This window comes from Macaca fascicularis, chromosome 4 (assembly GCF_037993035.2).
Source record: "Macaca fascicularis isolate 582-1 chromosome 4, T2T-MFA8v1.1".
Taxonomy (NCBI): domain Eukaryota; kingdom Metazoa; phylum Chordata; class Mammalia; order Primates; family Cercopithecidae; genus Macaca; species Macaca fascicularis.
Window position 1 is genome coordinate 128,977,217 of NC_088378.1, and position 26,895 is coordinate 129,004,111.

General features: G+C 43.0%; 1 protein-coding gene and 1 long non-coding RNA gene across 17 annotated transcripts in view; both read right to left on the reverse strand.

Moving 5' to 3' along the window:
- UBR2 (ubiquitin protein ligase E3 component n-recognin 2) overlaps nucleotides 1-8,460 on the reverse strand; it is a 130,163-nt gene extending 121,703 nt beyond the window's left edge. For 15 of the 16 annotated variants that reach the window (XR_012433804.1, XR_010586416.1, XR_012433803.1 and 12 more), the window contains exon 1: nucleotides 8,058-8,460. Coding sequence is in view for 8 of the 16 variants with exons in the window: in XM_045390901.3 (XP_045246836.1) it covers nucleotides 8,058-8,135 (78 nt within the window). In the remaining 8 variants the exon portion in view is untranslated. Of the gene's footprint in view, nucleotides 1-7,689; nucleotides 7,831-8,057 lie in introns of those variants that run through there. The other variant, XM_045390902.3, reaches the window with a different exon arrangement.
- A 230-nt stretch (nucleotides 8,461-8,690) lies between these two features.
- LOC141410109 (uncharacterized) lies at nucleotides 8,691-25,627 on the reverse strand. The gene is made up of 2 exons (XR_012433805.1): nucleotides 24,776-25,627; nucleotides 8,691-9,359 (listed from the first exon to the last, which is right to left on the reverse strand). It is a non-coding gene; the product is annotated as an uncharacterized lncRNA (long non-coding RNA).
- Nucleotides 25,628-26,895: the final 1,268 nt, after the last annotated feature.

The following is a 26,895-nucleotide window of genomic DNA, read 5'->3' on the forward strand; positions in this document are numbered from 1 at the left end:
ACAGATGGAGGGGAGGAGGAAGGGGAAAGTGAGTTGTAAAACTACCTATTGGGTACTATGCGCACTACCTGAGTACAATATACTCATGTAACAAACTTGCACATGTGTTCCTTAAATCTAAAGTAAAAGCTGAAATTTTAAAAAACCTCCAGTGTTTACCTATGGATTATCACCTAAATTCCAGTTACATTTTTATTAAAAAAAAAAAAAAAAAGAGTATGTTCAAGTGATATCTAACATTATAAGAAGTCAATATAAGGTCTTCATTTTAGCTATTTTATTTACTTGTATATTCTTCAGACCACTCCTTCTAAAAATAACATACAGAGAGAGATTTTAAATATGCATGAGGTGACGTATATTAACTTTCTAGTCAATTTCATGTTTTCAGAGAACTTTTATTAAATATGTAAAAATTTTGTTCATAAGTTAAGGGACTAGATAGAAGCTTATAACCAAAAACAGTGAGAGTTTTCACACTTAAGGTGAAACTACACTATTTTCCAAACATTACTAACATTGTTGTGTTTACATTATGCAAGTAGGAAAGAGACCAAATTACTTTCAAAACCATAGCATTTCTTCCCTGGTGGTCAAGTGGTTAGGGGACAAAAAAAAAAAAAGCAGCAGCATTTCTTAGGAGACAATCCTATGGGTTTTAAGTATTCTCTCCCTTCAGAGTGATTCAATCAAAAGTTTATATATACATACACATCCTTAGTAATTATAAAGAGGACAAGTTTAAAAAAAAGAAGAAAAAGCAGAGTCCTCAACAAGCATACTAGAATCTTATTCTTTGAGTTAAAATACATCTTTTTTGGCCTCATTCAAAGCTAAATGTCTCATTTTTCACCTGTTGTCAGCAAACCAAAACAAGAATGAAGGGAGTCAAATTATCCTAAGCAACTTTTTTTGAGTCTGGCGCTATTGCCCAGACTGGAGTGCAGCGGTGCGATCTTAGCTCATTGCAACCTCTGCCTCCCGGGTTCAAGTGATTCTCCTGCCTAAACCTCCTGAGTAGCTGGGATTACAAGCGTGCACCACCACACCTGGCTAATTTTTATATTTTTAGTACAGACAAGGTTTCACCATGTTGGCCAGGCTTGTCTCAAACTCCTGACCTCAGGTGATTCGCCCGCCTCGGCCTCCCAAAGGTGCTGGGATTCAATTTACTCTTTATGAACAAAAAATTAAGCAATAAGACCAAAATAATTCACCTCCATGATCCTAGAAAGTTAAGTGCTTCAGACTATTTTAATTTACAACATATTGAAAGATTTTACTTAAAAACCAGTTTTTTTCTTATATTTTATGTTCCCACTCCTGTAAAACTTCAGTGTTGCAGAATTTTAATACAAGAATGAAAGATTTCTTTAGAAGGGATGCTTTCTAAAAAAATTATGTAGTCTAGTGACTGTAACAAGAGAGCAAATTTGTTCACAGATTTCTTCAACAAAAATTCAGACGCTAGTATCAGCATCTGGTTAAGAAAAAAAAAAAAATCGGCTGGGCCCAGTGGCTCATGCCTGTAATTCCAGCACTTTGGGAGGCCAAGGCGGGTGGCTCATTTGAGTTCAGAGGTTCGAGACCAGCTTGGGCAATATGGCAAAACCCCATCTCTACTAAAAATAAAAGAAAATTAGCTGGGCATGGTGGTGCACGCCGGTAGTCTCAGCTACTCAGGAGGCTGAGGTGGATCACCTGAGCCCCAGAGGTTGAGGCTTCAGTGAGGCATGATCATGCCACTGCACTTCAGCCTGGGTGACAGAGTGAGATCCTGTCTCAAAAAACAAACAACAACAACAAAAAACTACTCACTTTACATAAAAATAATATTAGTAAAACAAGCAAGTATTTCACTCTTTATTACATGTTATTATAAATAACAAGATTTAAAAGTCTGGTTCAAGAAAGGCATGCATATGCTCCCCATTTTTAAAATCTTTACTACTGCTGGGCACGGTGGCTCACGCCTGTAATCCCAGCACTTTGGGAGGTCAAGGTGGGCAGATCACTTGAGGCCAGGAGTTCGAGACCAGCATGGCCAACATGGTGAAACCCCATCTCTACTAAAAATACAAAAATTAACCAAGAGTGGTGGTGTGTGCCTGTAATCCCAGCTACTCGGGAGGTTGAGGCAGAAGAATCGCTTGAACTCAGGAGGCGGAGGTTGCAGTGAGCCTAGATTGCACCACTGCACTCCAGCCTGGATGACAGAGTGAGACTCCGTCTCAAAAATGAAAACTTTACTACCATTATATGAAAAATTCACAATTACCTAAAAGATTTGGGCTCTATTACAGGCACTTTAACCTGATTAAACATATACACTTAATATAAAAAGCAAGAAAAATTTATGACTGTCTTTCAGAAGTAGCTCACATATTTCCCCAAAGAATAAAATCTATAGCTTTTCATATTAGTTCTCACTAACACATGCTAACTGCAACTGTTTCTTCAACATGAAAAATTGAGATTTCCAGTTTGGTTTGCATTTTAATTTGTCTTTATTTCAGACACTTGTAGCTGTCACGCCCATGTGGCACAAGAGAGTAATAAGCATTCACTACCTTATTAGAAGTCCCTCTTAAGGGAAGTAAAGAAACTGTCAACTCATCCCTCTAAAGTAAACATGTTATGACAATGTTTCCAGGAGCTTTCCCTCTATTGAATGCTAAATTTAAGGCTTGGGATAGAAAGTAAGTACAATAAAATAAAAATGAAATGAAAAATGAAAGAATTCCTAGAGGTTAGCCTTTTATTACAGTCTCTATTACTCTATACCCAATTAAAATTGTATCCTTTAACCACTTATGGTTTTGCTTTCAAACAAGGATAAGCAACAAGTAAGTTAATCATGAAACAACTAGTGCTTATAATCATAAAAACACTAGTGCTCAATTGGGAGTTTTGGGGAATATATTGAGAAAAAATTTAAACAAATTATATTAAGAGTCCTACAAATGAAGGAGAGTATTTACAAATAAAAATAGAAATTTAATAGGTCAAAAGACTAATTGAAAATGGGCAAAGAAGACATAAAAATGGCCAATAAGCTCATAAAAAGATGTTCAACATGACTCATGAGGGAAATGCAAATCAAAACCACAATGAGAAGGCACAACACCCAAAAGAATGGCTGTAATCAAAGCACAGGCAAAAACAAGTGTTGACAAGGATGTGGAGAAACTGCAACTCTCATGCACTACTGGTGGGAATGTAAAACAATGCAACGGCTTTGGAAAAATCCGGCAGTTCCTCAAAATAGTTAACATATAACCCACCAATTTCACTTCTAGATATATATATATACACACACACACACACATATACACATATATATACACACACACACACACCCAAGAGAAACAAAACCATAGGTCCCCACAAAAATTCGTAAAAGAATGTTCACAGCAACATGATTCATAATACCCAAAAAGCAGAAACAACCCAAATATTCACCAACTGATGAACAAATAAAATATGGTTTACCTACACACAGGAATGTCATTTGGCAATAAAAAGAATGAATTACTGACACAGGTTGAGCATCCCTAATTTGAAAATGTGAAATCCAAAATGATCCAAAATCTGAAACTTCATGTACCCACATGATGCTCAAAGGTCACGCTCAAAGAAGTACTCATTGAAACACTTGGATTTCGGAGTAAGGATCCTCAACTGGTATAACTGCAAATATTTTAAAATCCAAAAAAATCCAAAATCCAAAACACTCCTGGTGGCAAGAGTAACGATACTCAACCTGAACATGGTACAACATGGATAAATCTTCAAAACATTATCTTAAGATAAAGAAGTCAGCCACAAATGACAGTATGTTGAATTCCATTTATACGAAATATCCAGAAAAGGCAAATCTACGGAGACAAAAATTAGTAGTTGATTAGGCCTCAGGAGTTTAGGTGCAAATGGGAAATGACTGCCAATAGGTACAGGATTTCTTTTTTGGGGTGATAAAAATGTCCTAAAATTGATCATAGTGATGATTGCACAACTCTGAATATACTAAAAAACTACTGAACTGTACATTATGTGAGTTACATCTCAATAAAACGGTTTAAAAAATGTACAGCCCGGAGGCTGAGGCAGGAAAATGGCGTAAACCCGGGAGGCGGAGCTTGCAGTGAGCTGAGATCCGGCCACTGCACTCCAGCCTGGGCGACAGAGCCAGACTCAGTCTCAAAAAAAGAAAAAAAAATGTACAGCAAAAAGATAACTAATACAGACCTAACATCTACAAAACTTAACAAATTCCTATTTATTAAAAAAAAAATTGTTTTTGGAGACAGGGTCTCTATCACCCAAGATGGAGTACAGAGGCAAGATCATAGCTCACTATAACTTCGAACACCTGGGCTCAAGCGAGCCTCCCTGCTTAGCCTTCTCAGTAGCTAAGCCACACCCAGCCTTTTTTTTTTTTTTTTTTTTTTTTTTTTTTAGTAGAGACAGGATCTAGCTATGTTGCCCAGGCTGGTCTCAAACTCTTAGACTTAAGCAGTCTTCCCACCTCAGCTTCCCAAATAGCTGGGATTACTGGCATGACCCAGTGCTCCCAACCTGTATTTCTTTTATACTCAGGGGAAAAAGACGGGGTCCCACTTTGTCACTCAGGCTGGAGTGCAGTGGCGTGATCTCGGCTCACTGCAACCTCAGCCTCCTGGGTTCAAGCAACTCTCCTGCCTCAGCTTCCCAAATAGCTGGGATTACAGGGGTGCACCACCATGCCTGGCTAATTTTTGTATTTTTAGTAGAGACAGGGTTTCACCATGTTGGCCAGCATAGTCTCTATCTTTTGACCTCGTTATCTGCCCGCCTCAGCCTCCCAAAGTGCTGGGATTACAGGCGTGAGCCACCACACCCGGCATGTTTACTTTTAAAGCCACAATCACCCATTGGAATACACTATAACCATATGTAGTATGGAAAGTAAACCGAGTCAAGAAATGTTGGGAAAGTCATACTTATGGAATCAATTCTAACAAGAGAAGAATGAGAAGAGAGGGCCACTGTAATATCCTAAACCTACAAATACTAAAGAGTCAGCTTAGATGCTTTTCTTTGTGAGCCATACTAGCTGGAATGGATGGGATCACAAAAAGTTCTTCCTCCTTATAACAGGAATAAGAAAAGCGATGTGTAAATGAAATGTGGAAAGGATGACACTAGTGCTCGTTAGGTGATTTTTAAATGGAAGTGATCCTAACAAATTACCAATGACAGGTCTGAAGCCTACAATCACTGTTTTCTCTACTTGTTTCTCTTCCCTAAAATGTACTTTCAACCTAAGAGAAAACTTTATTAATTTAAATGTGTGATAAAAAGCTGAAGCCTAAGCTGAAAAAAGTTTTAAATCTTAGGTGTTTTAACTTAATACAGACAGTAAAGTCCTCACAAAGTAAGGCAAGATTAAGGTCATATAATTGAAGGAATTATATTTTAATATTCATTTTCAAGGTAGGAGGATCTCTTGAGACTAGGAGGTCAAGGCTGCAGTGAGCTATGATCACGTCACTGTACTCTAGCCTGGGCAGCAGTGTAAGACCCCATCTCTTACCAAAAAAAAAAAAAAAAAAAAGAGTTTGCATCTTCTCTATTTGAGAGAATTGTGTTGGTCTTCAGACTAAACTTAAAAAAAAAAATCTTACTGTTCAGAAGGCATTTAAAAGTAAACAGGGTAGGCTGGGCACGGTGGCTCACACCTGTAATCCCAGCACTTTGCGAGGCCAAGGTGGAGAGACCACCTGAGGTCAGGAGCTCGAGACCATCCTGGCCAACATGGGGAAACCCTGTCTCTACTAAAAATACAAAAATTAGTCAGGCGTGGTGGTGCATGCCTGTAATCCCAGCTGTAATTTGGAAGGCTGAGGCAGGAGAATCACTTGAACCCCAGAGGCAGAGGTTGCAGTGAGCCAAGATCGTGCCATTGCACTCCAGCCTGGCAACAGAGCAAGACTCTGTCTCAAAAAAAAGAAAAAAAAAAGCAAACAGGGTAAAATGTAGCTCAGATTGTGATCTTCACAAACTCAAATGAAGTCCAAATTAATAATTTTTTGTTGCATTTCCCTTGATTTTTCCCTACTGCATCTGCCTGAGAATTTCACTGAACAAGAACTAGGAGCACTGGCCTCCAGCACTACTTTTATAACCAGTTTTCTCAGGAGCCTCTACAAATTGGAGAACCTCCTATCACCTGATAGTTTGCACTTTTAGAATGGGATAACGGAATTTGTATCCTCTATCACTGGGCCAAGACACAAAATTCAGTGACAGAAAAAAAACCACAACAGTACTTTGAGGTAAGCAACAGATATCAATTAGAAGAGGCATGGAGAGCAAATAGCTGTCATTACTATTTAACAGTTTACTTGTAACACTACTTTCATTTTCTTTTTTCAAATCTCTGATAAACGAAAGGCAGAAATTCCTTGAGTTGTGTGCAATATTAAGTAGAAAGTAAATGAAAACAGACCTAGGCTAAACAAGTAAGTAGGTTTAAAAAAACACACCCAAGGCAGGGCGCAGTGGCTCACGCCTGTAATCCCAGCACTTTGGGAGGCCCAAGCCGGTGGATCACCTGAGGTCGGGAGTCCGAGACCACCCTGATCAACATGGAGAAACCCCATCTCTACTAAAAATACAAAATTAGTGGGGCGTGGTGGTGCATGCCTATAATCCCAGCTACTCGAGAGGCTGAGGCAGGAGAATCGCTTGAACCGGGGAGACGGAGGTTGCGGTGAGCCGAGATCGGGCCATTGCACTCCACCCTGGGCATCAAAAGCGAAAGTCCGTCTCAAAAACAAAAACAAACAACAACAACAAAACACACCCAAACAAGCAAAGATTCAGCATTTAACAACGTATTTCTTTAAAGTTTTCACTTCTACTCCTGACATTTCTTTCTACCTGGACTTAATGTCCTCATCAATTCACGCAAAATAACTACTCACTGACCAACAGCTCCACAGTGCCCCCAATCCCAAATTTTGTTCGTAGCATTCAGATTGCTGACTTTTACTCACGGGTCACTTCCCTCCTACTAGCCTTTTTAACTGGAGGTCTTAGAGGTGGGGCCCAAGCTGTCTTGGTCCATTCATAATCATTCTGGGCAATCTCTTCTAATGGGTGTTCCCTGTCCTTATTGGTGAAAGATGCTGTTAAGTTTATTACTCTACAACTCTGCTATTTACACTAGAATATTCATATTACAGTTTTAATGCAATACTGCGTTTGAATGGCTTTACGTTTGGAGCATAACTGCTCCTACTACACTGTGACCAATTCTCACGTTTAGCTTATACAGTATTCGTTGAAAACTGCTCTATCAACGTTATGTAACATTTGTTCTCCATCCAATTACCCCTAACTCCTAGAAAAAATATTTTTAAAATTTCCCAGCCTCCACGACTACTTTCTCATACTCAGTAAACTTTCCACACATGCATCAACGTTGTCAACTAATCAAACCGGTGCAAAAAAAAAAAAAAAAAAAAAAAAATAGGGGGCACTGAAAGGGGTAACGAAGGGTAGTGTCGTTTGCCTTCTTGGTGTCTGTGGCAGTCCCAAAAACAAAGTAGGGGCTTGGTTAGGGTGGCATGTTTAGTCGGAGGAGCACACGGCTCCGCTTATCTCAGGAAAAACAATCAACTAGATAAAGTAGGGCGATTATACCAAAAACACAAGAAGCGTCTCCTCTCCTCTTCCAAGAGCTGATACATATAAAGGGCAAAGGCCCATGTGTTGGGAGACTTCATGGGCGGCTAGGAGAAAGGAGGTATGATGGAAGAGCCGTGCACTCTCCTGGGCAGAAAGGGAAAGTAAACGTAGTTAGTGCACAGCGCAGCTCTGGGAGCTGTTGAAAATGGAAAGAGAGGGGCAGGATCGGTGGCCTCCCCGGGCTGTTACCCCACAAGGCGAGGGCCGGCACAGCTGTTTCCCCAAGTCTGGGTCGGGCTGCTCCAGGGCGTCCAGGAGTCGGTTCCTCCCCGCGGGCGCGGCCTGCGAGGGGCGGACGTACCCGCCCGGGTCCCGGCACTCACCCCCGCAATCTCCTCGGCCGAACATTCCAGCAAACTCCGGTCGATGGCCTGCACCTCTGGCTCCAGCTCCGACGCCATCTTCTCTCCTCCTCCTCCCCTGCGCTACCGCCGCCCGGGGAGCTGCAGCCTCACCTCGGCCCCGGCGGCCTCGACTGCCACCCCTGCCCCAGGCAATCAGTCCCGGAGCCGTCCAAGTGGCTGCAGGTGGAGCAAGAGAGGGAGAGAAGGGTGACGTGAACCGGAAAGGAAGGACAGCGGCCTCCTGCGCTCCCTCCCAAGCTTAGCGCCCAAGAGTCAAGTCACTGGCTCGTCCCTGACCCAGGGAAGGACACAGAAAGCCCCAGGCCTGACACTCTGGCTAGCCACTACCGCGTCCGGCACCGGGAAAGGGGCGATAACACCCAGGAGGCGAAGCAGGGCGTTCTGGGTACTGTAGTCGTCCCAGCAAAGCCGGGAGAGAGGTGGCGCCCTGATACGGGGCCCCTCGAATGCATTGTGGGAGTTGTAGTCCATTCCCAAGGGGCGCGGCTTAAATGGCAGATAGGCGGGCGGGGCTTTTCTGCCCAAAGAGAATCAGGGGAAGAGAGTCGTGGAAAGTAGGGACCCCTGGAAAAAAGCCAAAGAGCAAGACACTGTGGGAACTGTAGTTTTATTCCCCGAATCTCGTTTGTTCATTTTTGTATCCCCAGCTTCAAGAACACTGCCTGGCACGTGGTAGACCCCCAAGGACTTGCCAGTCTGGCATAGGGTAGGCACTCAAATACTTGTCAAAGGAATGAATGAATTACATTCTATTCCTGTGGTTCTATGTCCTGTCATCTATCGAACCCTCATCTTTTATACAAGTAATGGAGGTAAACATTACCCAGCTTTTTGAAGATTTAAAACATGTTTAAAAATTTTTTTCAAACACTTTAGTAATGACCACTTACAAACTTTATCACAAATCTTGCTGCAAAGGAAAAAGAGTCTATTAGGCCAATTCAAAGATTTACTCTTGATAAAGACATTTAATTTCTACAGATAATCAGACCAAGCTTGGTGGCTCATGCCTGTAATCCCAGCACTTTGGGAAGTCGAGGGGGGCAGATTGCTTGAGCCCAGGAGTTTGAGACCAGTTTGGACAACATAGCGAGACTCTCTTGATAAAAATCAAAAAATTAGCCGGGTGTGGTGGCACGCCTGTAGTTCCCAGCTACTCAGAAAGTTGAGGCAGGAGGATTGCTTGAGCCCAGGCAGTTGAGGCCATCGTGAGCTGTGATCGGCCCACTGCACTCCAGCCTGTGTGACACAGCTGAGACCCTGTATCAAAAAAGAAAAAAAAAAAAAAAAAAGAGGTAAACATTGTTAGACTAGCTATCAAAGAAAACCGTGTTTAGTTAAAGGTAATTAGACTCTTGACTGACAGCTGGGTAACTGGGCTTCTACGAAGTCTTCAATCTCTAGAGTTTGTCAGAAAATCGTTTACACCTTTTGTCAAGTGTGTTAATTTATTCCCAGAAGTAGGTTGTAAATTACATATGGGGGGAAAAGTTCTGAGCCAGACCAGGTTTAGGACATGTTTATGTTTATGTTGTTTTGGGATTTTTTTAAACCAATACTATGATATTAACCAGTTTTTTAAAAAAGGAAATAAGAAATTGTCTGTATCCCTGTAACCTCACAATACAATTAAGCCTTGTTATCACTTTTTAAAAGTAATATATATGTATAACATCAGAAATTCAAACTGAAAAGGAATCTTTTAAAAAAGGGAAATTGAAAACTTCCTATTCCTCTTACCCCAAATCCCTCTCCCCAAAGAAAATCATTTTTAACACTTTCTCATGATTCTGTCCAGAAAAAAGTATGCACATATCTGTACAGATATTTATAATGAGATATCTTGAAATATTCTTCTGTGTATTTTTTTTTCTTTTTTTGCCCAACTTCCTTACACTGATCCACTCAGGACAGAGTCAACCTGGAAGAAAACTGGGATTGTCCCAGCCTAGAAGCAAAAACAACATCTCTTGAGGTGTCCTGACATAGAATTTAAGTCATTAACATAGACAGTAAAGGCAATTTCTGTTCTTAACATAATTTGCTTCCTAAAATTGTTTCAGGTCGAGCATGGTGGCTCACACCTGTAATCCCAAAACTTTGGGAGGCCAAGATTGGAGGATAACTTGAGGCCAGGAGTTTGAGACCAGCCTGGGCAACATAGCAAGACCCCATCTCTACAAAAAAATTTAAAAATCAGCTGAGCATGGTGGCCCATGTCTGTAGTCCTAGCTACTTTGGGAGGCTGAGGCAGGGAGGATCACTTGAGCCTGAGAGCTCAAGCCTGTAGTGAGCTATGATTGTATCACTGAACTCTATCCTGGGTGAAAGAATGAGAGCCTGACTCAAAAAAAAAAAAAAAAGATTGTTTCCTTTGTGTGTCATAATTATGAATTTGGAGATCATCTTCACTTAGCATTAGTAGCATTAGTGGTGGGACTCTCCATGTATTAATACTTTCAAAATACTTTTTCATTTGCTTCTGCAAGGCCAGACAACCTAGAAAACATCATATACTCAGGACCAGACACTCTAGGAGTATCCTATATCTAGGACCAATTTTACATCAGTTTCTAGGCTTAAGATTCCCTAATGGTATTAATTCAGTTGTGTGCCATTTCTCTGTCTATAATTTTTGTTTGTTTTTTCAAGACAGAGTCTCACTTTGTTGCCCAGGCTGGAGTACAATGGTGCGATCTTGACTCATGGCAACCTCTGCCTCCCAGATTCAAGTGATTCTCATACCTCAGCCTCCCAGGTAGCTGAGATTAGATGCGTTGGTGGTATAGTGGTGAGCATAGCTGCCTTCCAAATAGCTGGGATTATAGACATGCGCCATCACGCCTGGCTAATTTTTGTATTTATTTATTTATTTATTTATTTTTGAGACGGAGTCTCGCTCTGTCGCCCAGGCTGGAGTGCAGTGGCCGGATCTCAGCTCACTGCAGCTCCGCCTCCCAGGTTTATGCCATTCTCCTGCCTCAGCCTCCCGAGTAGCTGGGATTACAGGCGCCCGCCAACTCACCCGGCTAGTTTTTTGTATTTTTTAGTAGAGACGGGGTTTCACTGTGTTAGCCAGGATGGTCTCGATCTCCTGACCTTGTGATCCACCTGTCTCAGCCTCCCAAAGTGCTGGGATTATAGGCTTGAGTCACCGCGCCCGGCCGTATTTTTAATAGAGATGGGGTTTCACCATGTTGTTCAGGCTGGTCTTGAACTCCTGACCTCAGGTGTTCCACCCGCCTCAGCCTCCCAAAGTGCTGGGATTACAGGTGTGAACCATAGTGCCCGGCCTGTCTATAAATTTTTAAGGAGAGTTCTTTTTCCTACTCAGAGTCAAGGTAAAGAGCTTCTTTGTCATTTTGGTATGCCAGTTGGTGGGGTTTTTTTCTAGTCTACCCTTTCACTGATACTACATTGCTTTCAAAGGCCTGGCTTTATGTAGGGGATCTCAGTTTCAATTCCAATGTTTCTTTGACCCAGGGTCTTGTTTTCTGTTTCCATGGGGGCATTAAAAGCTAAGCCCCAACTTCCAGTTAAATGTGGCAGATTGAATACCTCATGACAGTAAAGGGAGAAACAAAGAAAAGAAGAGAGGATGACAGCACCAAAGTTTGGTGGAAAGCAAGTGGTTGAGAAGTAACTAAGAGAATGCTGTAAACCTCGGCTAGCAGTAGAGACACTAAGAGTCAAGCTAATTAATATGCAGAACCCTGAAAGACTTAAACATTTGAGGCACCATGTAACTCTGAAAGTGGGTGAAGATAATGCCAAAAGCAAGCTTATTGTTTGAAAGTCTGTATAGCAAGAAGTTATATCTCATTTCCTACTCTGGAAGAAGACTGGAGCTTCATCCTCTCGAGTGACTACACTTGAGGGCCTTTTGACTGGGAGACACCAGACACAGCTGAGGACAGGGATACTGCACTGCATTCAAGAGAGGTAAATCAAAGTCTACATAGTGAACAGTGATAACCTAGCCTGTTTCCCCATTTGGCTCTGAGAACCTTAGTGGCCAGGCTTATACCTCCCAGGCAAGAGTTTGGGAGGGTCTTCTCCAGAGTGGTAGACTATCCCACCACCAAAAAAAATTGTAGAGGTCATGCTTGTAATCCCAGCACTTTGGGAGGCCGAGGCAGGTGGATCGCCTGAGGTCAGGAGTTCAAGACCAGCCTGGCCAACATGATGAAACCCCGTCTCTACTAAAAATACAAAAAAAGCTGGGCATGGTGGTGGGTACCTGTAATCCCAGTTACTTGGGAGGCTGAAGCGCGAGAGTCGCTTGAATCCAGGAGATGGAGGTTGCAGTGAGCCGAGATTGCACCACTACACTCCAGCCTAGGCAACAAGAGTGAAACTTTGTCTCAAAAAAAAAAAAAAAATCTGTAGAGGATAAGACTCCAATAAAATAAAATGGTATAGTCAGTTCACCCCACCCATGCATGAAACTTCTAATCATATTTTTAGTAAGTCATTCTTAAATATGAATAGACAGGCAGTTGTGTACAGATATTTGAGCAAAGCCTGTGGAAGAGAGACTAAAACAAAAATGACAAAGGAAGAAGTCAGAAAGTTGGAAAGAACTTTTACAAATGTTATTGAAATCACTGGAGGAGATAAGCAAAGATTTTATATCCAAGAAAGAAGTATAGGAGTCTAGGGAAAAGGAGTTTTTTTGTTTGTTTGTTTTTAGACAAAGTTTTGCTCTGTCACCAAGGAATGTCACTCAAATTTTTTTTTTTTTTTTTTTTTTTGGGGAGACAGTCTCATTCTGTCTCATTCTGTCATACAAACTGGAGTGGGGTGGCATGATCTCAGCTTACTCCAACCTCCACTTCCCAGGTTCAACTGATTCTTCTGTCTCAGCCTCCTGAGTAGCTGGGATTACAGGGACCTGCCACCACACCCAACTAATTAACTAATTTTTTTTTTTCAATAGAGAGAGGGCTTCACCATATTGGCCAGGCTGGTCTGGAACTCCTGACCTCAAGTCATCCGCTCTCATTGGCCTCCCAAAGTGCTGGGATCACAGGTGTGAGCCACTGCTCTCGGCCATCATTCAGTATTATTTAAATCACCTGAAGCATTGGAAAGAGCCACTGAGCTCATCAATAAGGTTAAATACATTATGATGCAGGCCAGGAACCTGCATCATGTAATCTCAGCACTTTGGGAGGCCAAGGCGGGCAGATAGCCTGAGCTCAGGAGTTTGAGACCAGTCTGTTCGACATGGTGAAACCCTCCTCTACTAAAAATACAAAAATCAGCTGGGCGTGGTGGCAGGCACCTGAATCCCAGCTACTTGGGAGGCTGAGGCAGCAGAATTGCTTGAACCTGGGAGGTGGAGGTTGCAGTGAGTCAAGATCACGCCATTTACACTCCAGCCTGGAGGACAAGAGCGAAACTCCGTCTCAAAAAAAAAAAAAAAAAAAAAAAAAAAAGAAGCATTATTGCGTTAAAACATCAATGTGAGTTTCTACTTTATTTATTCATTTAACAAGTATTTATGGAGTACTCAATACATTTCAGACATTGTTCTAGGAACATGGATACATATGTGAAAAAAGAGGATCCCTGCCTTCATGGGACTCACATTTTAGCTATTCAGGAAATATGGCAGCACCATTCTCAACACAAATACCTAGAAATATTGGGTCAAAATACAATAAACGTAACCTTAAATGAACATTTTAAAGGATGAGGCATCCAGTGCCATTCTGATTCTGCAGTCTTTGTGTTTCCTCCTGGAAGTTTATAGGATTCTTTCTTTGTTCCTGTTGCTCTAAAATTTCCCAATGACTTGCCATAACGTTATTTCTACTTAAAACCATTGTGCTGGCTATGAAAGGGCTCTTTCCATCTAGAAGCTTATGTCCAGTTCTTGGAAAGTTTTTTGAAATTATTCCTTGATAACTTCTTCCCATTTATTTTATTTGTTCTCTCTGGGACTCCTCTTATTCAGAGTTTTCACAATTTAAATTTCTAAGAGAACTTTTTTGTTCTTAAGTGTTCCTTTTGGCCAGGTGCAGTGGCTCACGCCTGTAATCCCAACACTTCAGGAGCCCAAGACAGGACGGTCACTTGAGCCTTACAGTTCGAGACAAGCCTGGGCAATGAAGTGAGACTCTGTCTCTACAAAATATAAAAAAATTAGTCAGTTGTGGTGGTGCACATATGTGGTCCCAGCTGCATGGGAGGCTGAGGAAGGAGGATCACTTGAGTCCAGGAGGTCGAGACTACAGTGAGCCAAGATCATGCCACTGCACTCCAGCCTGAATGACAGAGTGAGACTCTGTCTCAAAAAGAAAAAAAAAATTGAATGAAATTCCTTGTTCATATAGCTTGGCAAAATCTTTTAAAGTATAGCCAAAGGATAAATTCTACAAGGAAATGTGCTAAGTCAAAAGGAATAATGTAAACGATAAAAGGGCAAAAGGTGCAGAGTGAGGCTCAGAGTCTACAGGACTATTAAAAAAGGCCTATTTGGGTACCACTTGTCACTCACAGGCATTCAGGGCCCCCTCTCTGCTTAAGGTTCTCTACTGTGGCCTCTCACTGGACCTAGTTATGACCTCAAACTTCAAATATTTACTCAACCTCCTATTTCTCCCCCTACAAAAGTAACCAATCTATATGCCATTTCCTCAGAGCCCAACCTAATGCCATATTTATTCATCCATCAATCAGCCAAGAAATTAATTGAACAAATATTTTTGCACTCCTGCTAAGTACCAATCACATTTTTGTTTTTGGGATATACATCAATAAACACAACAGGCAAAGCTACTCCTTTCACAGAGCTTGCACTTTAGTGGGAGAGACAAGCAATAAAAAAATAAGCTGGGCTGGGTGTGGTGGCTCATGCCTGTGATCCCAGCACTTTGGAAGGCCAAAGTAGGAGGACTGCTTGACCTCAGGAGTTCGAGACCAGCCTTGGCAACATAGCGAAACCTTGTCTCTACAAAAAATGCAAACATTGGCCAGGCGTGGTGGCACACACTTGTAGTCCCAGCTACTCGGGAGGCTGAGGTGGGGGGATTGCTTGAGCCCAGGAGGCAGAGGTTGCAGTGAGTCAGGATCATGCCACTGCACTACAACCTGGGCAACAAAGCAAGACCCTGTCTCAAAAATAAAAAAGTAAGCTAAAGAATATATTACATAATTTTTTTGATATTGACAAGAGTTAAAAGGCAATAAATATATAAAAGGTGAAGGTGAAAATGGAGGTAAGGGCATTAGATAGGTTGGTCAGGGAGGTGTGTACGAGAAGTGGGGAGTTGAGCTGAGTACTGAGTGAGAAGAACCCGTCATGTGAAAATCTGAAATGAGAGCATTCCAGGCAAAAAGAAACAGCAATTGCAAAGGCCCTGAGGGTGAAAAGAACTTGACTTGAACCAAGAAGAATAAGATAGCTGCAGTTTTTAGCCAATACGTTTCAGATAAACTAACAGATGCTATGCTCACTAGTAATAGGCATAGGTATATTATTCCTATTCCTTACTAAAATTGTTTCAGATATGTGCCATTATTTTCAGTTAAAACTTCATGAAAGAGGCTGGGCGTGGTGGCTCAGGCCTGTAATCCCAGCACTTTGTGAGGCCGAGGCAGGTTCATCACTTGAGGTCAGGAGTTCAAGACCAGCCTGATCAACATGGTGAAACCCTGTCTCTACTAAAAATACAGAAATTAGCCAGGCATGGTGGCGGGCACCTGTAATTCCACTACTCAGGAGGCTGAGGCGGCAGAATCACTTGAACTCAGGAGGCGGAGGTTGCAACGAGCCCAAGATCATGCCACTGCACTCCAGCCTAGGTGACACAGCAAGACTCTGTCTCAGAAACAAAAACAGAAACAAAAACAACAACAAAAAAAACTTAATGAAACTGAGACTCATAAAGGCAAGGTAACTTGGCCAAAGTCACTGTGGTAGATTGCAGTTTTATGGCCCTAATTAACGACATTCCTGTCTCCACTCCCTTTGCAATGTGACTCAGCCACTCTTTCTATCAAGAAGTGGGAACTGTTTTAACACCCCTTGAATCTGGGCTGGCCTTATGACTTGCTTTAGAGAACAGAATGTGATAGAAATGACAGTATACAGTTCTAAACCTAGATCCCTAAATATGGCCTTGGACGCTTCCACCCTTTCTAGGACTCCCCTGCTTTCTCCATGTGAACAAGTCCAGGTTAGCCCACTTGGGGATGAGAGATCATTTGGAAGAGAACAGGGGCACCTAGCTGACAGCCAGCCAACTCCCAGAAGCAGGGTCACTTAGTTGACCTGTGGGTAGCTTAAGGTGTTACCAGTGGAGGGTGTCCAGGTTCTTGGTGCTTTGAACAAAGAACTGGACAAAATGCACAAAGCAAGAATGAAGCAACAAAAACAGATTTATTGAGAAAAAACAAAAACAACGAAAAACAAAAAACCACACTCCACAGTGTGGGAGCAAGCAGCTGAAGGGCCTGGTTACAGAATTTTCTGGGATTTAAATACCCTTTGGAGGTTTTCCATTGGTTACTTGGCATACACGCTATGTAAATGCAACCAATCAGAGATTGAAGTGCAGTTGCCAAGTTACACCCTATGCAAATGTCTGATTGGTTGCAAAAAGTGACCAATCAGAGGCTGAAGTTACAAAGTTATACTTCAATGCAAACGAAGACTTGGCCCTTGACAAGCCTGATTGGTTGCAGGAGGAGACTAATCAGAGATACTTTCAGTTTTTCAGCTGCCAGGCAGAAAACGGGGCGTGGTAGCGGGGAGGAGAGGCTTGCAAAGGGAGTCATTTATTTTGTCGTTTATTTTGTTACTTGGGTGTGGAAACTTGGGGTTGACCCAGGCTGGAGTGCGGTGGTACGATCTCAGCTCACTGCAAACGAGGTTTTCCTTTAGATTTAGTTCTAGGAAGTCAGTGTGAATCGGCCTTAGGTTCTCTACCGCCAGACCCTATTCTGCCTCAGAGGCATGTGAGGGAAGGGAAACCAGGAGCACTGACCCAAATTGCTGACCTGCAGAATTGTAATCTAAATAAATGCTTGTTCTTTTAAGTCACTAATTTTTTTTTTTTTTTTTTTTTGAGACGGAGTCTCGCTCTGTCGCCCAGGCTGGAGTGCAGTGGCCGGATCTCAGCTCACTGCAAGCTCCGCCTCCCGGGTTCACGCCATTCTCCGGCCTCAGCCTCCCGAGTAGCTGGGACTACAGGCGCCCGCCACCTCGCCCGGCTAGTTTTTTGTATTTCTTAATAGAGACGGGGTTTCACCGTGTTAGCCAGGATGGTTTCGATCTCCTGACCTCGTGATCCGCCCGTCTCGGCCTCCCAAAGTGCTGGGATTACAGGCTTGAGCCACCGCGCCCGGCCTAAGTCACTAAATTTTGAGGTGATTTTGTATGTAACAGCAGCTAATCAATTCGGTTGCATTGTTAGATCAGCAGCAGAACTGGCATTTGAAATCTGGTCTCACCAACTCCAAGGCTCATGTTCTTCCCAAGCCAGGCTGTTCCCCCTATAGGCCTATTTCTAGGCCAATTAATTATTTCCTAATTAAAATAACCTAGCTCGTGTATATTAGGCCAAAACCCAGTCTCCCTTCTCCTGGACTGGTCCTAAACTAATTAGCTGGGCTTCGTTTCCTTTTCTTTTCCCTCCCCTCCCCTCCCCTCCCCTCCCTTCCTTCTCTTTCTCTCTCTCTCTCTCTTTTCCCATCTTGCTCTGTTGCCCAGGCTAGAGTGCTGTGGTGCAATCTTGGTTCACTGCAACTTCTGCCTCCTGGGTTCAAGCAATTCTTCTGCCTCCAGCCATCTGAGTAGCTAAGATTACAGACACTCGCCACTATACTTGGCTAATTTTTGTATTTTTCTTAGAGACAGGGTTTCATGATGTTGGCCAGGCTGGTCTGGAACTCCTGACCTCAAGCCATCCACTGCCTTGGCCTCCCGAAGTGTTGGGATTAGAGGTGTGAGCCACCAAGCCTGGCCAGGTTTTCTTAAAGGCCATGGGTAAAAGATTGAGAACTTTCTGTCCTGGAATTGTTTCAAAACACTGGACAGAGGTCTTTCTCTTAGGAGGGTCACATCAAGATAGTTGTATCCCCATGGTTAAACTCCATAGACATACACTCTGCTTTTCTTGGGGACAAGGTTACCCACCTCCGTCTTTTATAGGGACATTGGCTTTGGTGACAGCCAATTGCAACTTTTTTCTTCTCACTGGGGGGCATTGAAAGTGGTTTTCCTCTAGTCTCTAGTAGGAATAGTATAAAGCAGCTGGTATACAAAGAGCTCTCAGGCAATAAAAAAGTAAACAAATACTTTATATAAATAAGTATAAACTAAAAAGTTTCTGAAGAACATTTTTTGTTTTCTGTACCTGTTGTCGTTGATATAAATTATCTCCTGGGAATGAAATTTGAATTCTCTGTCAATTGTCTAAATCTCCCATTGTATCGAGACACATCCAGTTGTCTATAAATTTTATCTTGGGCCGGGCGTGTGGCTCAGGCCTGTAATCCCAGCACTCTGGGAGGCCAAGGCCGGAGGATTTCTTGAGCCCCGGAGTTCGAGACCAGCCTGGGCAATATAGTGAGGCCTTGTCTCTACAGAAACCTTAAAAAATTAGCCGAGCATTGTGGTGCACACCTGTGGTCCCAGCTACTCCGGAGGCTTAGGTGGGAGGATCTCTTGAGCTTGGAGGGCGGATGTTGCAAGAGCTGAGATTGCTCCACTGCACTCCAGTCTGAGTGACAAAGCGAGACCCTGTCTTTGTCACTCTTTTTAAAATAAGATTAAAAAAACAAAATTTTAAAAATCTTTCTTTCTTTTCTTTTCTTTTCTTTTCTTTTCTTTGACAGAGTCTTGCTTTGTCACCCAGGCTGTAGTGCAGTGGTGCAATCTCAGCTTACTGCAACCTCTGCCTCCTGGGTTCAAGCAATTCTTGTGCCCCAGCCTCCCCAGTAGCTGGGATTACAGGTGTGAGCCACTATGCCTGGCTTTTTTTTTTTTTTTCCCCCAATCTTGTAGAGATCTCTCCTGGAGTTTTCTGACCTACTCCAAAATGGATTGGTTATCCTGTTGACCTAGTTCCAGAGGTAGATTTCCCATAAAACCAGTAAAGGTTAAGCTTCGGGGCCCTCACTGGCCTCAGCAATGAATTCACATGGTCATAAGTTTCATAAAATTTGCAAAGTAAGATATTTTAACTGTGATTGGCTAAACTGCTGTCTCTTTCCTATCCAGCTTTTCCTCAGTCACATTTCTTCTCACATTGCTGTTTTGGGATCAGACCAATGGGAAATAAATTGGAGATCTATTAGCATGGGTTTAGTTAGATTATTTACGTAGTTCACAGTCCCAGCTACATAAAGTTGGGTTATTGTCAGCCATTCCAGTAGGAATTGCCTCCAGAAATATTCCCACCTCTTACTGTCGTAATTCACCCTGGGTGCAAGAGTGAATATGCACTATAAAGGTGCGCCTGTAGTCCCAGCTGCTTGGGAGGCTAAGGTGGGAGGATGGCTTGAGCCCAGCTGAGATTGTGCCACTGCACTTCAGCCTGGGCGATATAGCCAGACCCTGTCTCAACAACAACAACAACAACAAAAATTTTGCTATACTTATTTAATTAATTTATTTATTGAGACAGGGTCTGGCTGTGTTGCCCAGGTGGGAGTGCAATGGCACCATTTCGGCTCACTGCAACCTCCACCTCCTGGGCTCAAGCCATCCTCCTACCTCAGCCTCCCAAGTAGCAGGGACTACAAGTGCATGCCAGCACATCTGGCTAATTTTTGTATTTTTAGTAGAGATGGGGTCTCACCATGTTGACCAGGCTAGTCTCAAACTCCTGAGCTCAAGTGATCCACCTGCCTTGGCCTTACAGGTGTGAGCCACCATGCCCCGCCAGCAAAACGTTAAGTGTAGAATTTAGGTGACAGGTATATGGTGTTCACTGTAAAGTTTTTTCTTTTTTTCTTTTTTTGAGACGGAGTCTCGCTCTGTGGCCCAGGCTGGAGTGCAGTGGCCGGATCTCAGCTCACTGCAAGCTCCGCCTCCCGGGTTTATGCCATTCTCTTGCCTCAGCTTCCCGAGTAGCTGGGACTACAGGCACCTGCCACCTCGCCTGGCTAGCTTTTTGTATTTTTTAGTAGAGACAGGGTTTCACCGGATTAGCCAGGATGGTCTCGATCTCCTGAGCTCGTGATCCGCCCGTCTCGGCCTCCCAAAGTGCTGGGATTACAGGTTTGAGCCACCGCACCCAGCCTGTAAAGTTCTTTTAACTTTCCTATAGGTTTGAAGGTTTTCATGAAACACTGTTGGAGGAAAAGTATATAGCTGAAAAATAAAGGAAAAAAGTATTATAGACAGGGATCAAGCACTTAATTCATTTAAAAATTCTATCTTTCCACTGGCCGTGGTGGCTCACGCCTGTAATCCCAGAACTTTGGGAGGCCAAATGAGTTCAAGACCAGCCCTGCCAACATGGAGAAACCCCGTCTCTACTAAAAATACAAAAAATTAGCTGGGCGTGTAATCCAGCTACTCAGGAGGCTGAGCTAGGAGAATTGCTTGAACCCAGGAGGCAGAGGTTGCAGTGAGCCGAGATCACACCATTGCACTCTAACCTGGGCAACAAGAGCAAAACTCCATCTCAAAATAAATAAATAAATAAATAAATAAATAAATAAATAAATAAATAAATTCTATCTTTCTAGATTTTGTGATGTCTGTGGTATTTTTGTTAGCTTTTAAAATTTTGTAATTTGTTGTGATTTCTTTTCTCATTGTAAATAAATATACATTTTCATACCTAATTTTGTATTTGCAATTTTGCATTTTACTTTTAAGAAGAGGACCCTCAAATTGTATAAGCTTCAGGCCCCACAAGACCTGGATCCACTCCTGTCTGGTACACAGCTGACATTCTCAAAGCTCTTTTCACTTTTACTTCGGAATTTCCAGTCTCCATATCCTTAAGATGCCCTTCATTCCTCCTGTGTTGAAGCTTTCATTTACTGGATCCTCTGTCTCCTTAGCTTCTTCATTCTTGAATTCATTGTCATTTTGGTGGGTCATATATTCCAATAGCTTCCCAAGAAAGGTTGCATAAGAAGTTCATTTTTGAATTTATTGTAATCATGCAATGATTTTTATTCTATTCTCCCACTTGATTGATAGTTTGCCTGAGTATAGAATTCTAGGTTGAAAATAATTTTCCTCCAGAATTTCGAAGGCATTTCCCAATTGTCTTCTAGCTTCCAGTATTGCTACTGAGAAATCTAAAGACATTCTGATTTCTGATCTTTTATGTATGATCTATTTTTCTGTCTCTGGAAATGTAACGGATCTTTTTATCCATAGAATTCTGAAATTTCGTGATAATGTGACTTGACGTGAGTTAATTTCCATATTGGTTATGGGTACTAAGTGAGCCCTTTCAATCTGAAAACCTGTGTTTCTAAGATTAGGGAAATTATTTTATTTTATTTTATTTTATTTCTTTTTTTTTTTTTTTTTTTTTTTTTTTTTTTGAGACGGAGTCTCGCTCTGTCCCCGGGCTGGAGTGCAGTGGCTGGATCTCAGCTCACTGCAAGCTCCGCCTCCCGGGTTTACGCCATTCTCTTGCCTCAGCCTCCCGAGTAGCTGGGACTACAGGCGCCCGCCACGTCGCCCGGCTAGCTTTTTGTATTTTTTAGTAGAGACGGGGTTTCACCCTGTTAGCCAGGATGGTCTCGATCTCCTGACCTAGTGATCCGCCCGTCTCGGCCTCCCAAAGTGCTGGGATTACAGGCTTGAGCCACCGCGCCCGGCCTATTTCATTTTTTGAGACAGAGTCTCGCTTTGTCGCCCAGGCTAGAGTGCAGTGGCGTGATCTCGGCTCACTGCAAGCTCCGCCTCTCGGGTTCACACCATTCTCCGGCCTCAGCCTCCCCAGTAGCTGGGACTACAGGTGCCTGCCACCACACTCGGCTAATTTTTTGTATTTTTAGTGGAGACGGGGTTTCACTGTGTTAACCAGGATGGTCTCGATCTCCTACCTCATGATCCACCCGCCTCAGCCTCCCAAAGTGCTGGGATTACAGGTGTGAGCCACCATGCCCGACCAGGTTCGGGAAATTTTAAAGAATTTATTTAAAAAAGAATGTTCTCTGTTTTTCTCTTTTCTCTCTTCCTGGAACTCCCAGGCTAGTCTTCTCTTTTCCTTATCTTTTCTCTTCTATTTCTACCTCTTGGTCTCTTTTTTTTTCTGGGAGATATCCTGGACTCTATTGTCAATCCTTTTAATGAGTTTTTCACCTTTTGTTTCCATTCTTAATTTCCAAGGACTCAGTTTTTTTCTTGACTATTTTCTGAAACAACATATTTTTCTTTTTTCTTTCTTTTTTTTTTTTTTTGAGACGGAGTCTTGTTCTGTCGCCCAGGCTGGAGTGCAGTGGCCGGATCTCAGCTCACTGCAAGCTCTGCCTCCCGGATTTACGCCATTCTCCTGCCTCAGCCTCCCAAGTAGCTGGGACTACAGGTGCCCGCCACCTCGCCCGGCTAGTTTTTTGTATTTTTTTAGTAGAGACGGGGTTTCACCGTGTTTGCCAGGATGGTCTCGATCTCCTGACCTCGTGATCCGCCCGTCTCGGCCTCCCAAAGTGCTGGGATTACAGGCTTGAGCCACCGCGCCCGGCCAGAAACAACATATTTTTCTTATTTTGAGGTTTCAGTATCTTATCTGAGGATTTCAAATATAGGTGTGGAGATTTTTTTGTGTTGTTGTTGTTGTTGAAGTTTTCTTCCCTCCTGTGAAGTTTCTGTTTTATCCAGATTTCTTTTTTTCTGTTAGTTTTGGTCTCTGTCTTTCACATCAGAGACTACAATCTGTTGTTGTTGGTTCACTTTTAAGAATGAGAGACTAAGGCCGGGCGCGGTGGCTCAAGCCTGTAATCCCAGCACTTTGGGAGGCCGAGGCGGGCGGATCACAAGGTCAGGAGATCGAGACCACAGTGAAACCCCGTCTCTACTAAAAATACAAAAAAAAAATTAGCCGGGCGCGGTGGCGGGCGCCTGTAGTCCCAGCTACTCAGGAGGCTGAGGCAGGAGAATGGCGGGAACCCGGGAGGCGGAGCTTGCAGTGAGCCGAGATCGCGCCACTGCACTCCAGCCTGGGCAACAGCGTGAGACTCCGTCTCAAAAAAATAAAATAAAATAAAATAAAATAAAGAATGAGAGACTAACAACCTGATGAAATGCTCTGAAATCATGGGTAGAGCTTATCAATTATGAAATGTTCTGTGGGGTGATCTGTCTGGGATGTTTCATCAGGAAATCTATAGTGCCAATATCTTTTGGTCTTTCCTCTTAGTCTAGTCAGATTTCTCAGAGAAGATACTTGGTCTTTTGCCTGGATGGTAAAATTGTCCTATATTTTCTCACCGTTAGAAAAGTAATCCAATATGGCACCCACTGTCAGAATCTGCAGGAACAGAATTCCTAGGCTCCAAATTGAGTCAGTTAAACAAACTTACTGTAGACAAGTGATAAATGTGTTCATTTTTTAAAAACTACCGAAGGGCAGTCATGTACTTAAAAACTGATACCCAGTCAATTTTTTTTTTTTTTTTTTGGAGACAGAGTCTTGCACTGTCGCCCAGGCTGGAGTGCAGTGGTGCAATCGCGGCTCACTACAAGCTCCACCTCCCAGGTTCATGCCATTCTCCTGCCTCAGCCTCCCGAGTAGCCGGGCCTACAGGCTGCACTCCAGCCTGGGTGACAGAGCAAGACTCCGTCTCAAAACAAAACAAACAAACAAACCACAAAAAAAACCCTGCTCTGATCTGGAAAAAAATAAATTCAATCAAAGATCTCTTAATTGATGGTAGTAAATTTGTGTTTATCGTCATATTCAGTACTTCCCCGGCCTCCCTCCTTTTCCCCTTTATGATTTGATTCCCAGATAGTTTGTTCATAATTTACCATTTAGTTAAAAAGAGTTTTCATTTTTACTTTTCATCTTTCCGGTGAATTGTGAAATTATAAGTTTCTGTCCCAGTTTACTTAGTGAATTTTCATCAGATTGGTCACCATCATCATGTAGAACCAAAAAGGTAGAGGGAAATTTCATTTTAGACTCATATCTTTACTTGTTAGTTTAGACTCAAATGTTTACTTGTTAGTTGTCCCTTTTTCTCCCACTCTTTGTCCCAATCCTTCACTTGTATTTATCAAAGCAAAGTTCAAAATTCCTTATTTGTATTTATCATATCCCTTCATAGGTAGCATCACCAGATATACTTGGGGGTTTGTCAATTTATTGATGGGACTCTCAGCTGTCCCCGTTATTGTTACTCACTCTTTGGTCGGTCACCATAGAGTTGTATGTTGGAAGCAATTAGGAGAGTAAATGCCTTGTGATAGAACTGTAGGCTTCCTCATGCGTGTTCCTGAGTCAGTGAAAATCCTCCGCTACAACGTGAGGAGTCAATGCCTCCATCCTCCTTTACTTGGAGATGGGCAAGTTGGAAGGGCCATTTTATATTCAGATTATACACCCATTCTTGACAAATCAGATGCTAAGAAATCAGGAATGCTGTTTTTCTGTGCAGCTCCTTAATGGTAACTTTTACCGAATTCAGCACTAATTGTGACAACATAGTTTTGGCTCTGATGGACTGGGCAGCAGTGAAATATAACCTACCTTTAGGTCGGTGCCTCCAGGCACAGAAGAGGGTAGGGAAAGGCCAAGGCTTGCTCTTTACTCACAGGGCTGCTGTGAGTAGCACGTCTGGGTGGACTGCTAAATACCTTGGGTCCTCCTCGAGGCCAGGGCAGCAACCATTCCTCCACAATCTCTCTGTTCATGTGACCACTTGTCTGCCTCTCTCATCTTATCAGAACCTCTACAGCTTTGTTCCACGGGATTCTTCACTAGGGATCTGATGGCATCCACGTGAGGAACCAGGAGCTTAATTTTGTCAGCCAGTCAATGGAATCTACAGCCGGCAGCCAAGCCAGTGGCCTAAACATAAATCACTGCCTGGAAATTTGAATAAAGGAAAGTCCTCTTTGCCCTCTAGATCCCAGGTTCAAGTCATCGGTACTGCCTTTGGTTCTGGCCACTGGGAAGAAGCCCCTCATTCTCCTCTCCAAGTATCCCCCCCCAGGCAGGGTGTAAGGGGACCGCCACCGCTGGAGGTTTTAAAAGTGAGGGAGGCAAAGCCACCCACAAACCCGGCGGCAGCTCAGAGTCCACCGCGCTTCTCCGGCACTGATGCCGGGAGCCTGCAGGGGGCGCCCTTGCCCAGGTTGGCCTCCGCAGCACCGGAGGCGGGACCAACTTTCGTGGGGCTGAGCTTTCCGATCCCTGGAGTTCCTCTTCAGCAGTGGAGCTAGCTTTTGTTTGAACGTGACCGATTCCCGTTGTACAGCTTGGGACCCCGAAGTACTTGATGTCCCTTGTTGTCTTAGGTTCCACAAGCAGCTGGTAGCTGACATTCAAAGGGAGCATCCTCAGGACTAGAAGCCACAGGCTAAACCTTTCCCCTCCCTCAGGAATTCCCAGAAGTCTCCAGTCACCAGCAGTTAAGGAGACACACTTCATATTATGATTTGTGATATGGATCCAGAGGAAGGGCGGCGGGCACTGTGGTCTGCAAGACTTCAGAGGCAGTGGCTGGTTTGGACCGCATGCAAATTCTGATGCCCTTCTAATAATCTAATACCCAGATGTGGATCCAAGATGCCCATTAATATCTATGCCTACTTTTTAGTGATGGGGGCTTGAAAAACAAAAGCCTCTATCTAGTCCAGGATGAATTCCTCTAGCGGGTAGAGGCAGAGCCAAACTGCATCTAGGAGGGCACCTGAATTTTCTCGTGATTGATGGCACATCACTTTCAGTCAAAAAAAAATCAAGGGAAGACAGAGCTTCACCACAGTTGTTTCTGAATTAACCCTAATTAATTTGTCATCATTGTACTGAGGAACGTCAGTATCTGAATTAGGCCACCTATTAAAATCCTGCTTTATCAGATTATGGCACATTGCCGGAGAATGGATATTTCACTATGAGGGGAACTGCTGGCCTCGCCAAATGAAGGCCAGCTAAAAGTAGGGTTGTCAGATTTAGTAAATACGAATAGAGGGCACCCAGTGAAATTCTGATTTTAGAGACATAACAATTTTTTATTTAAGTGTGTTCCAAGTATTGCATGGGATGTACTTATACTAAAAATCAATTTGTTCTTTTTCTGAAATTCAAATTTAAGTGGGCATCCTGTATTTTATCTGGCAACCCTAACCGTAAAAAGAGAATTCAAACAATTTAAAAGACCTTAGAACTTCAGTACCGTTGTACAGAGATAATCACCATTCAGAGTTTTGGGTATGTCTTTCCCTTTTTTGTTTTGTTTTTGAGATGGAGTTTCACTCTAGTTGCCCAGGCTGAAGTGCAATGGCGCGTTCTTGGCTCACTGCAACCTCTGCCTCCTGGGTTCAAGCGATTCTCCTACCTCAGCCTCCCGAGTAACTGAGATTACAGTCATGCGCCACCACGCCCAGCTAATTTTATATTTTTAGTAGAGACACGGTTTCATCATGTTAGCCAGGCTGGTCTCAAACTCCTGACCTCAGGTGATCCACCCACCTCAGCCTTCCAAAGTTCTGGGATTGCAGGCATGAGCCACTGCACCCGGCTTGGGTATGTCTTTCCATAAACTATTCATGAATATACACAAGTATTTATGTATGTTCAAATCCTGGTTCCTCCAATTGCTAGCTGAGTGACCTTGGAAGAGTTACCTAACCTCTCTGGATCTT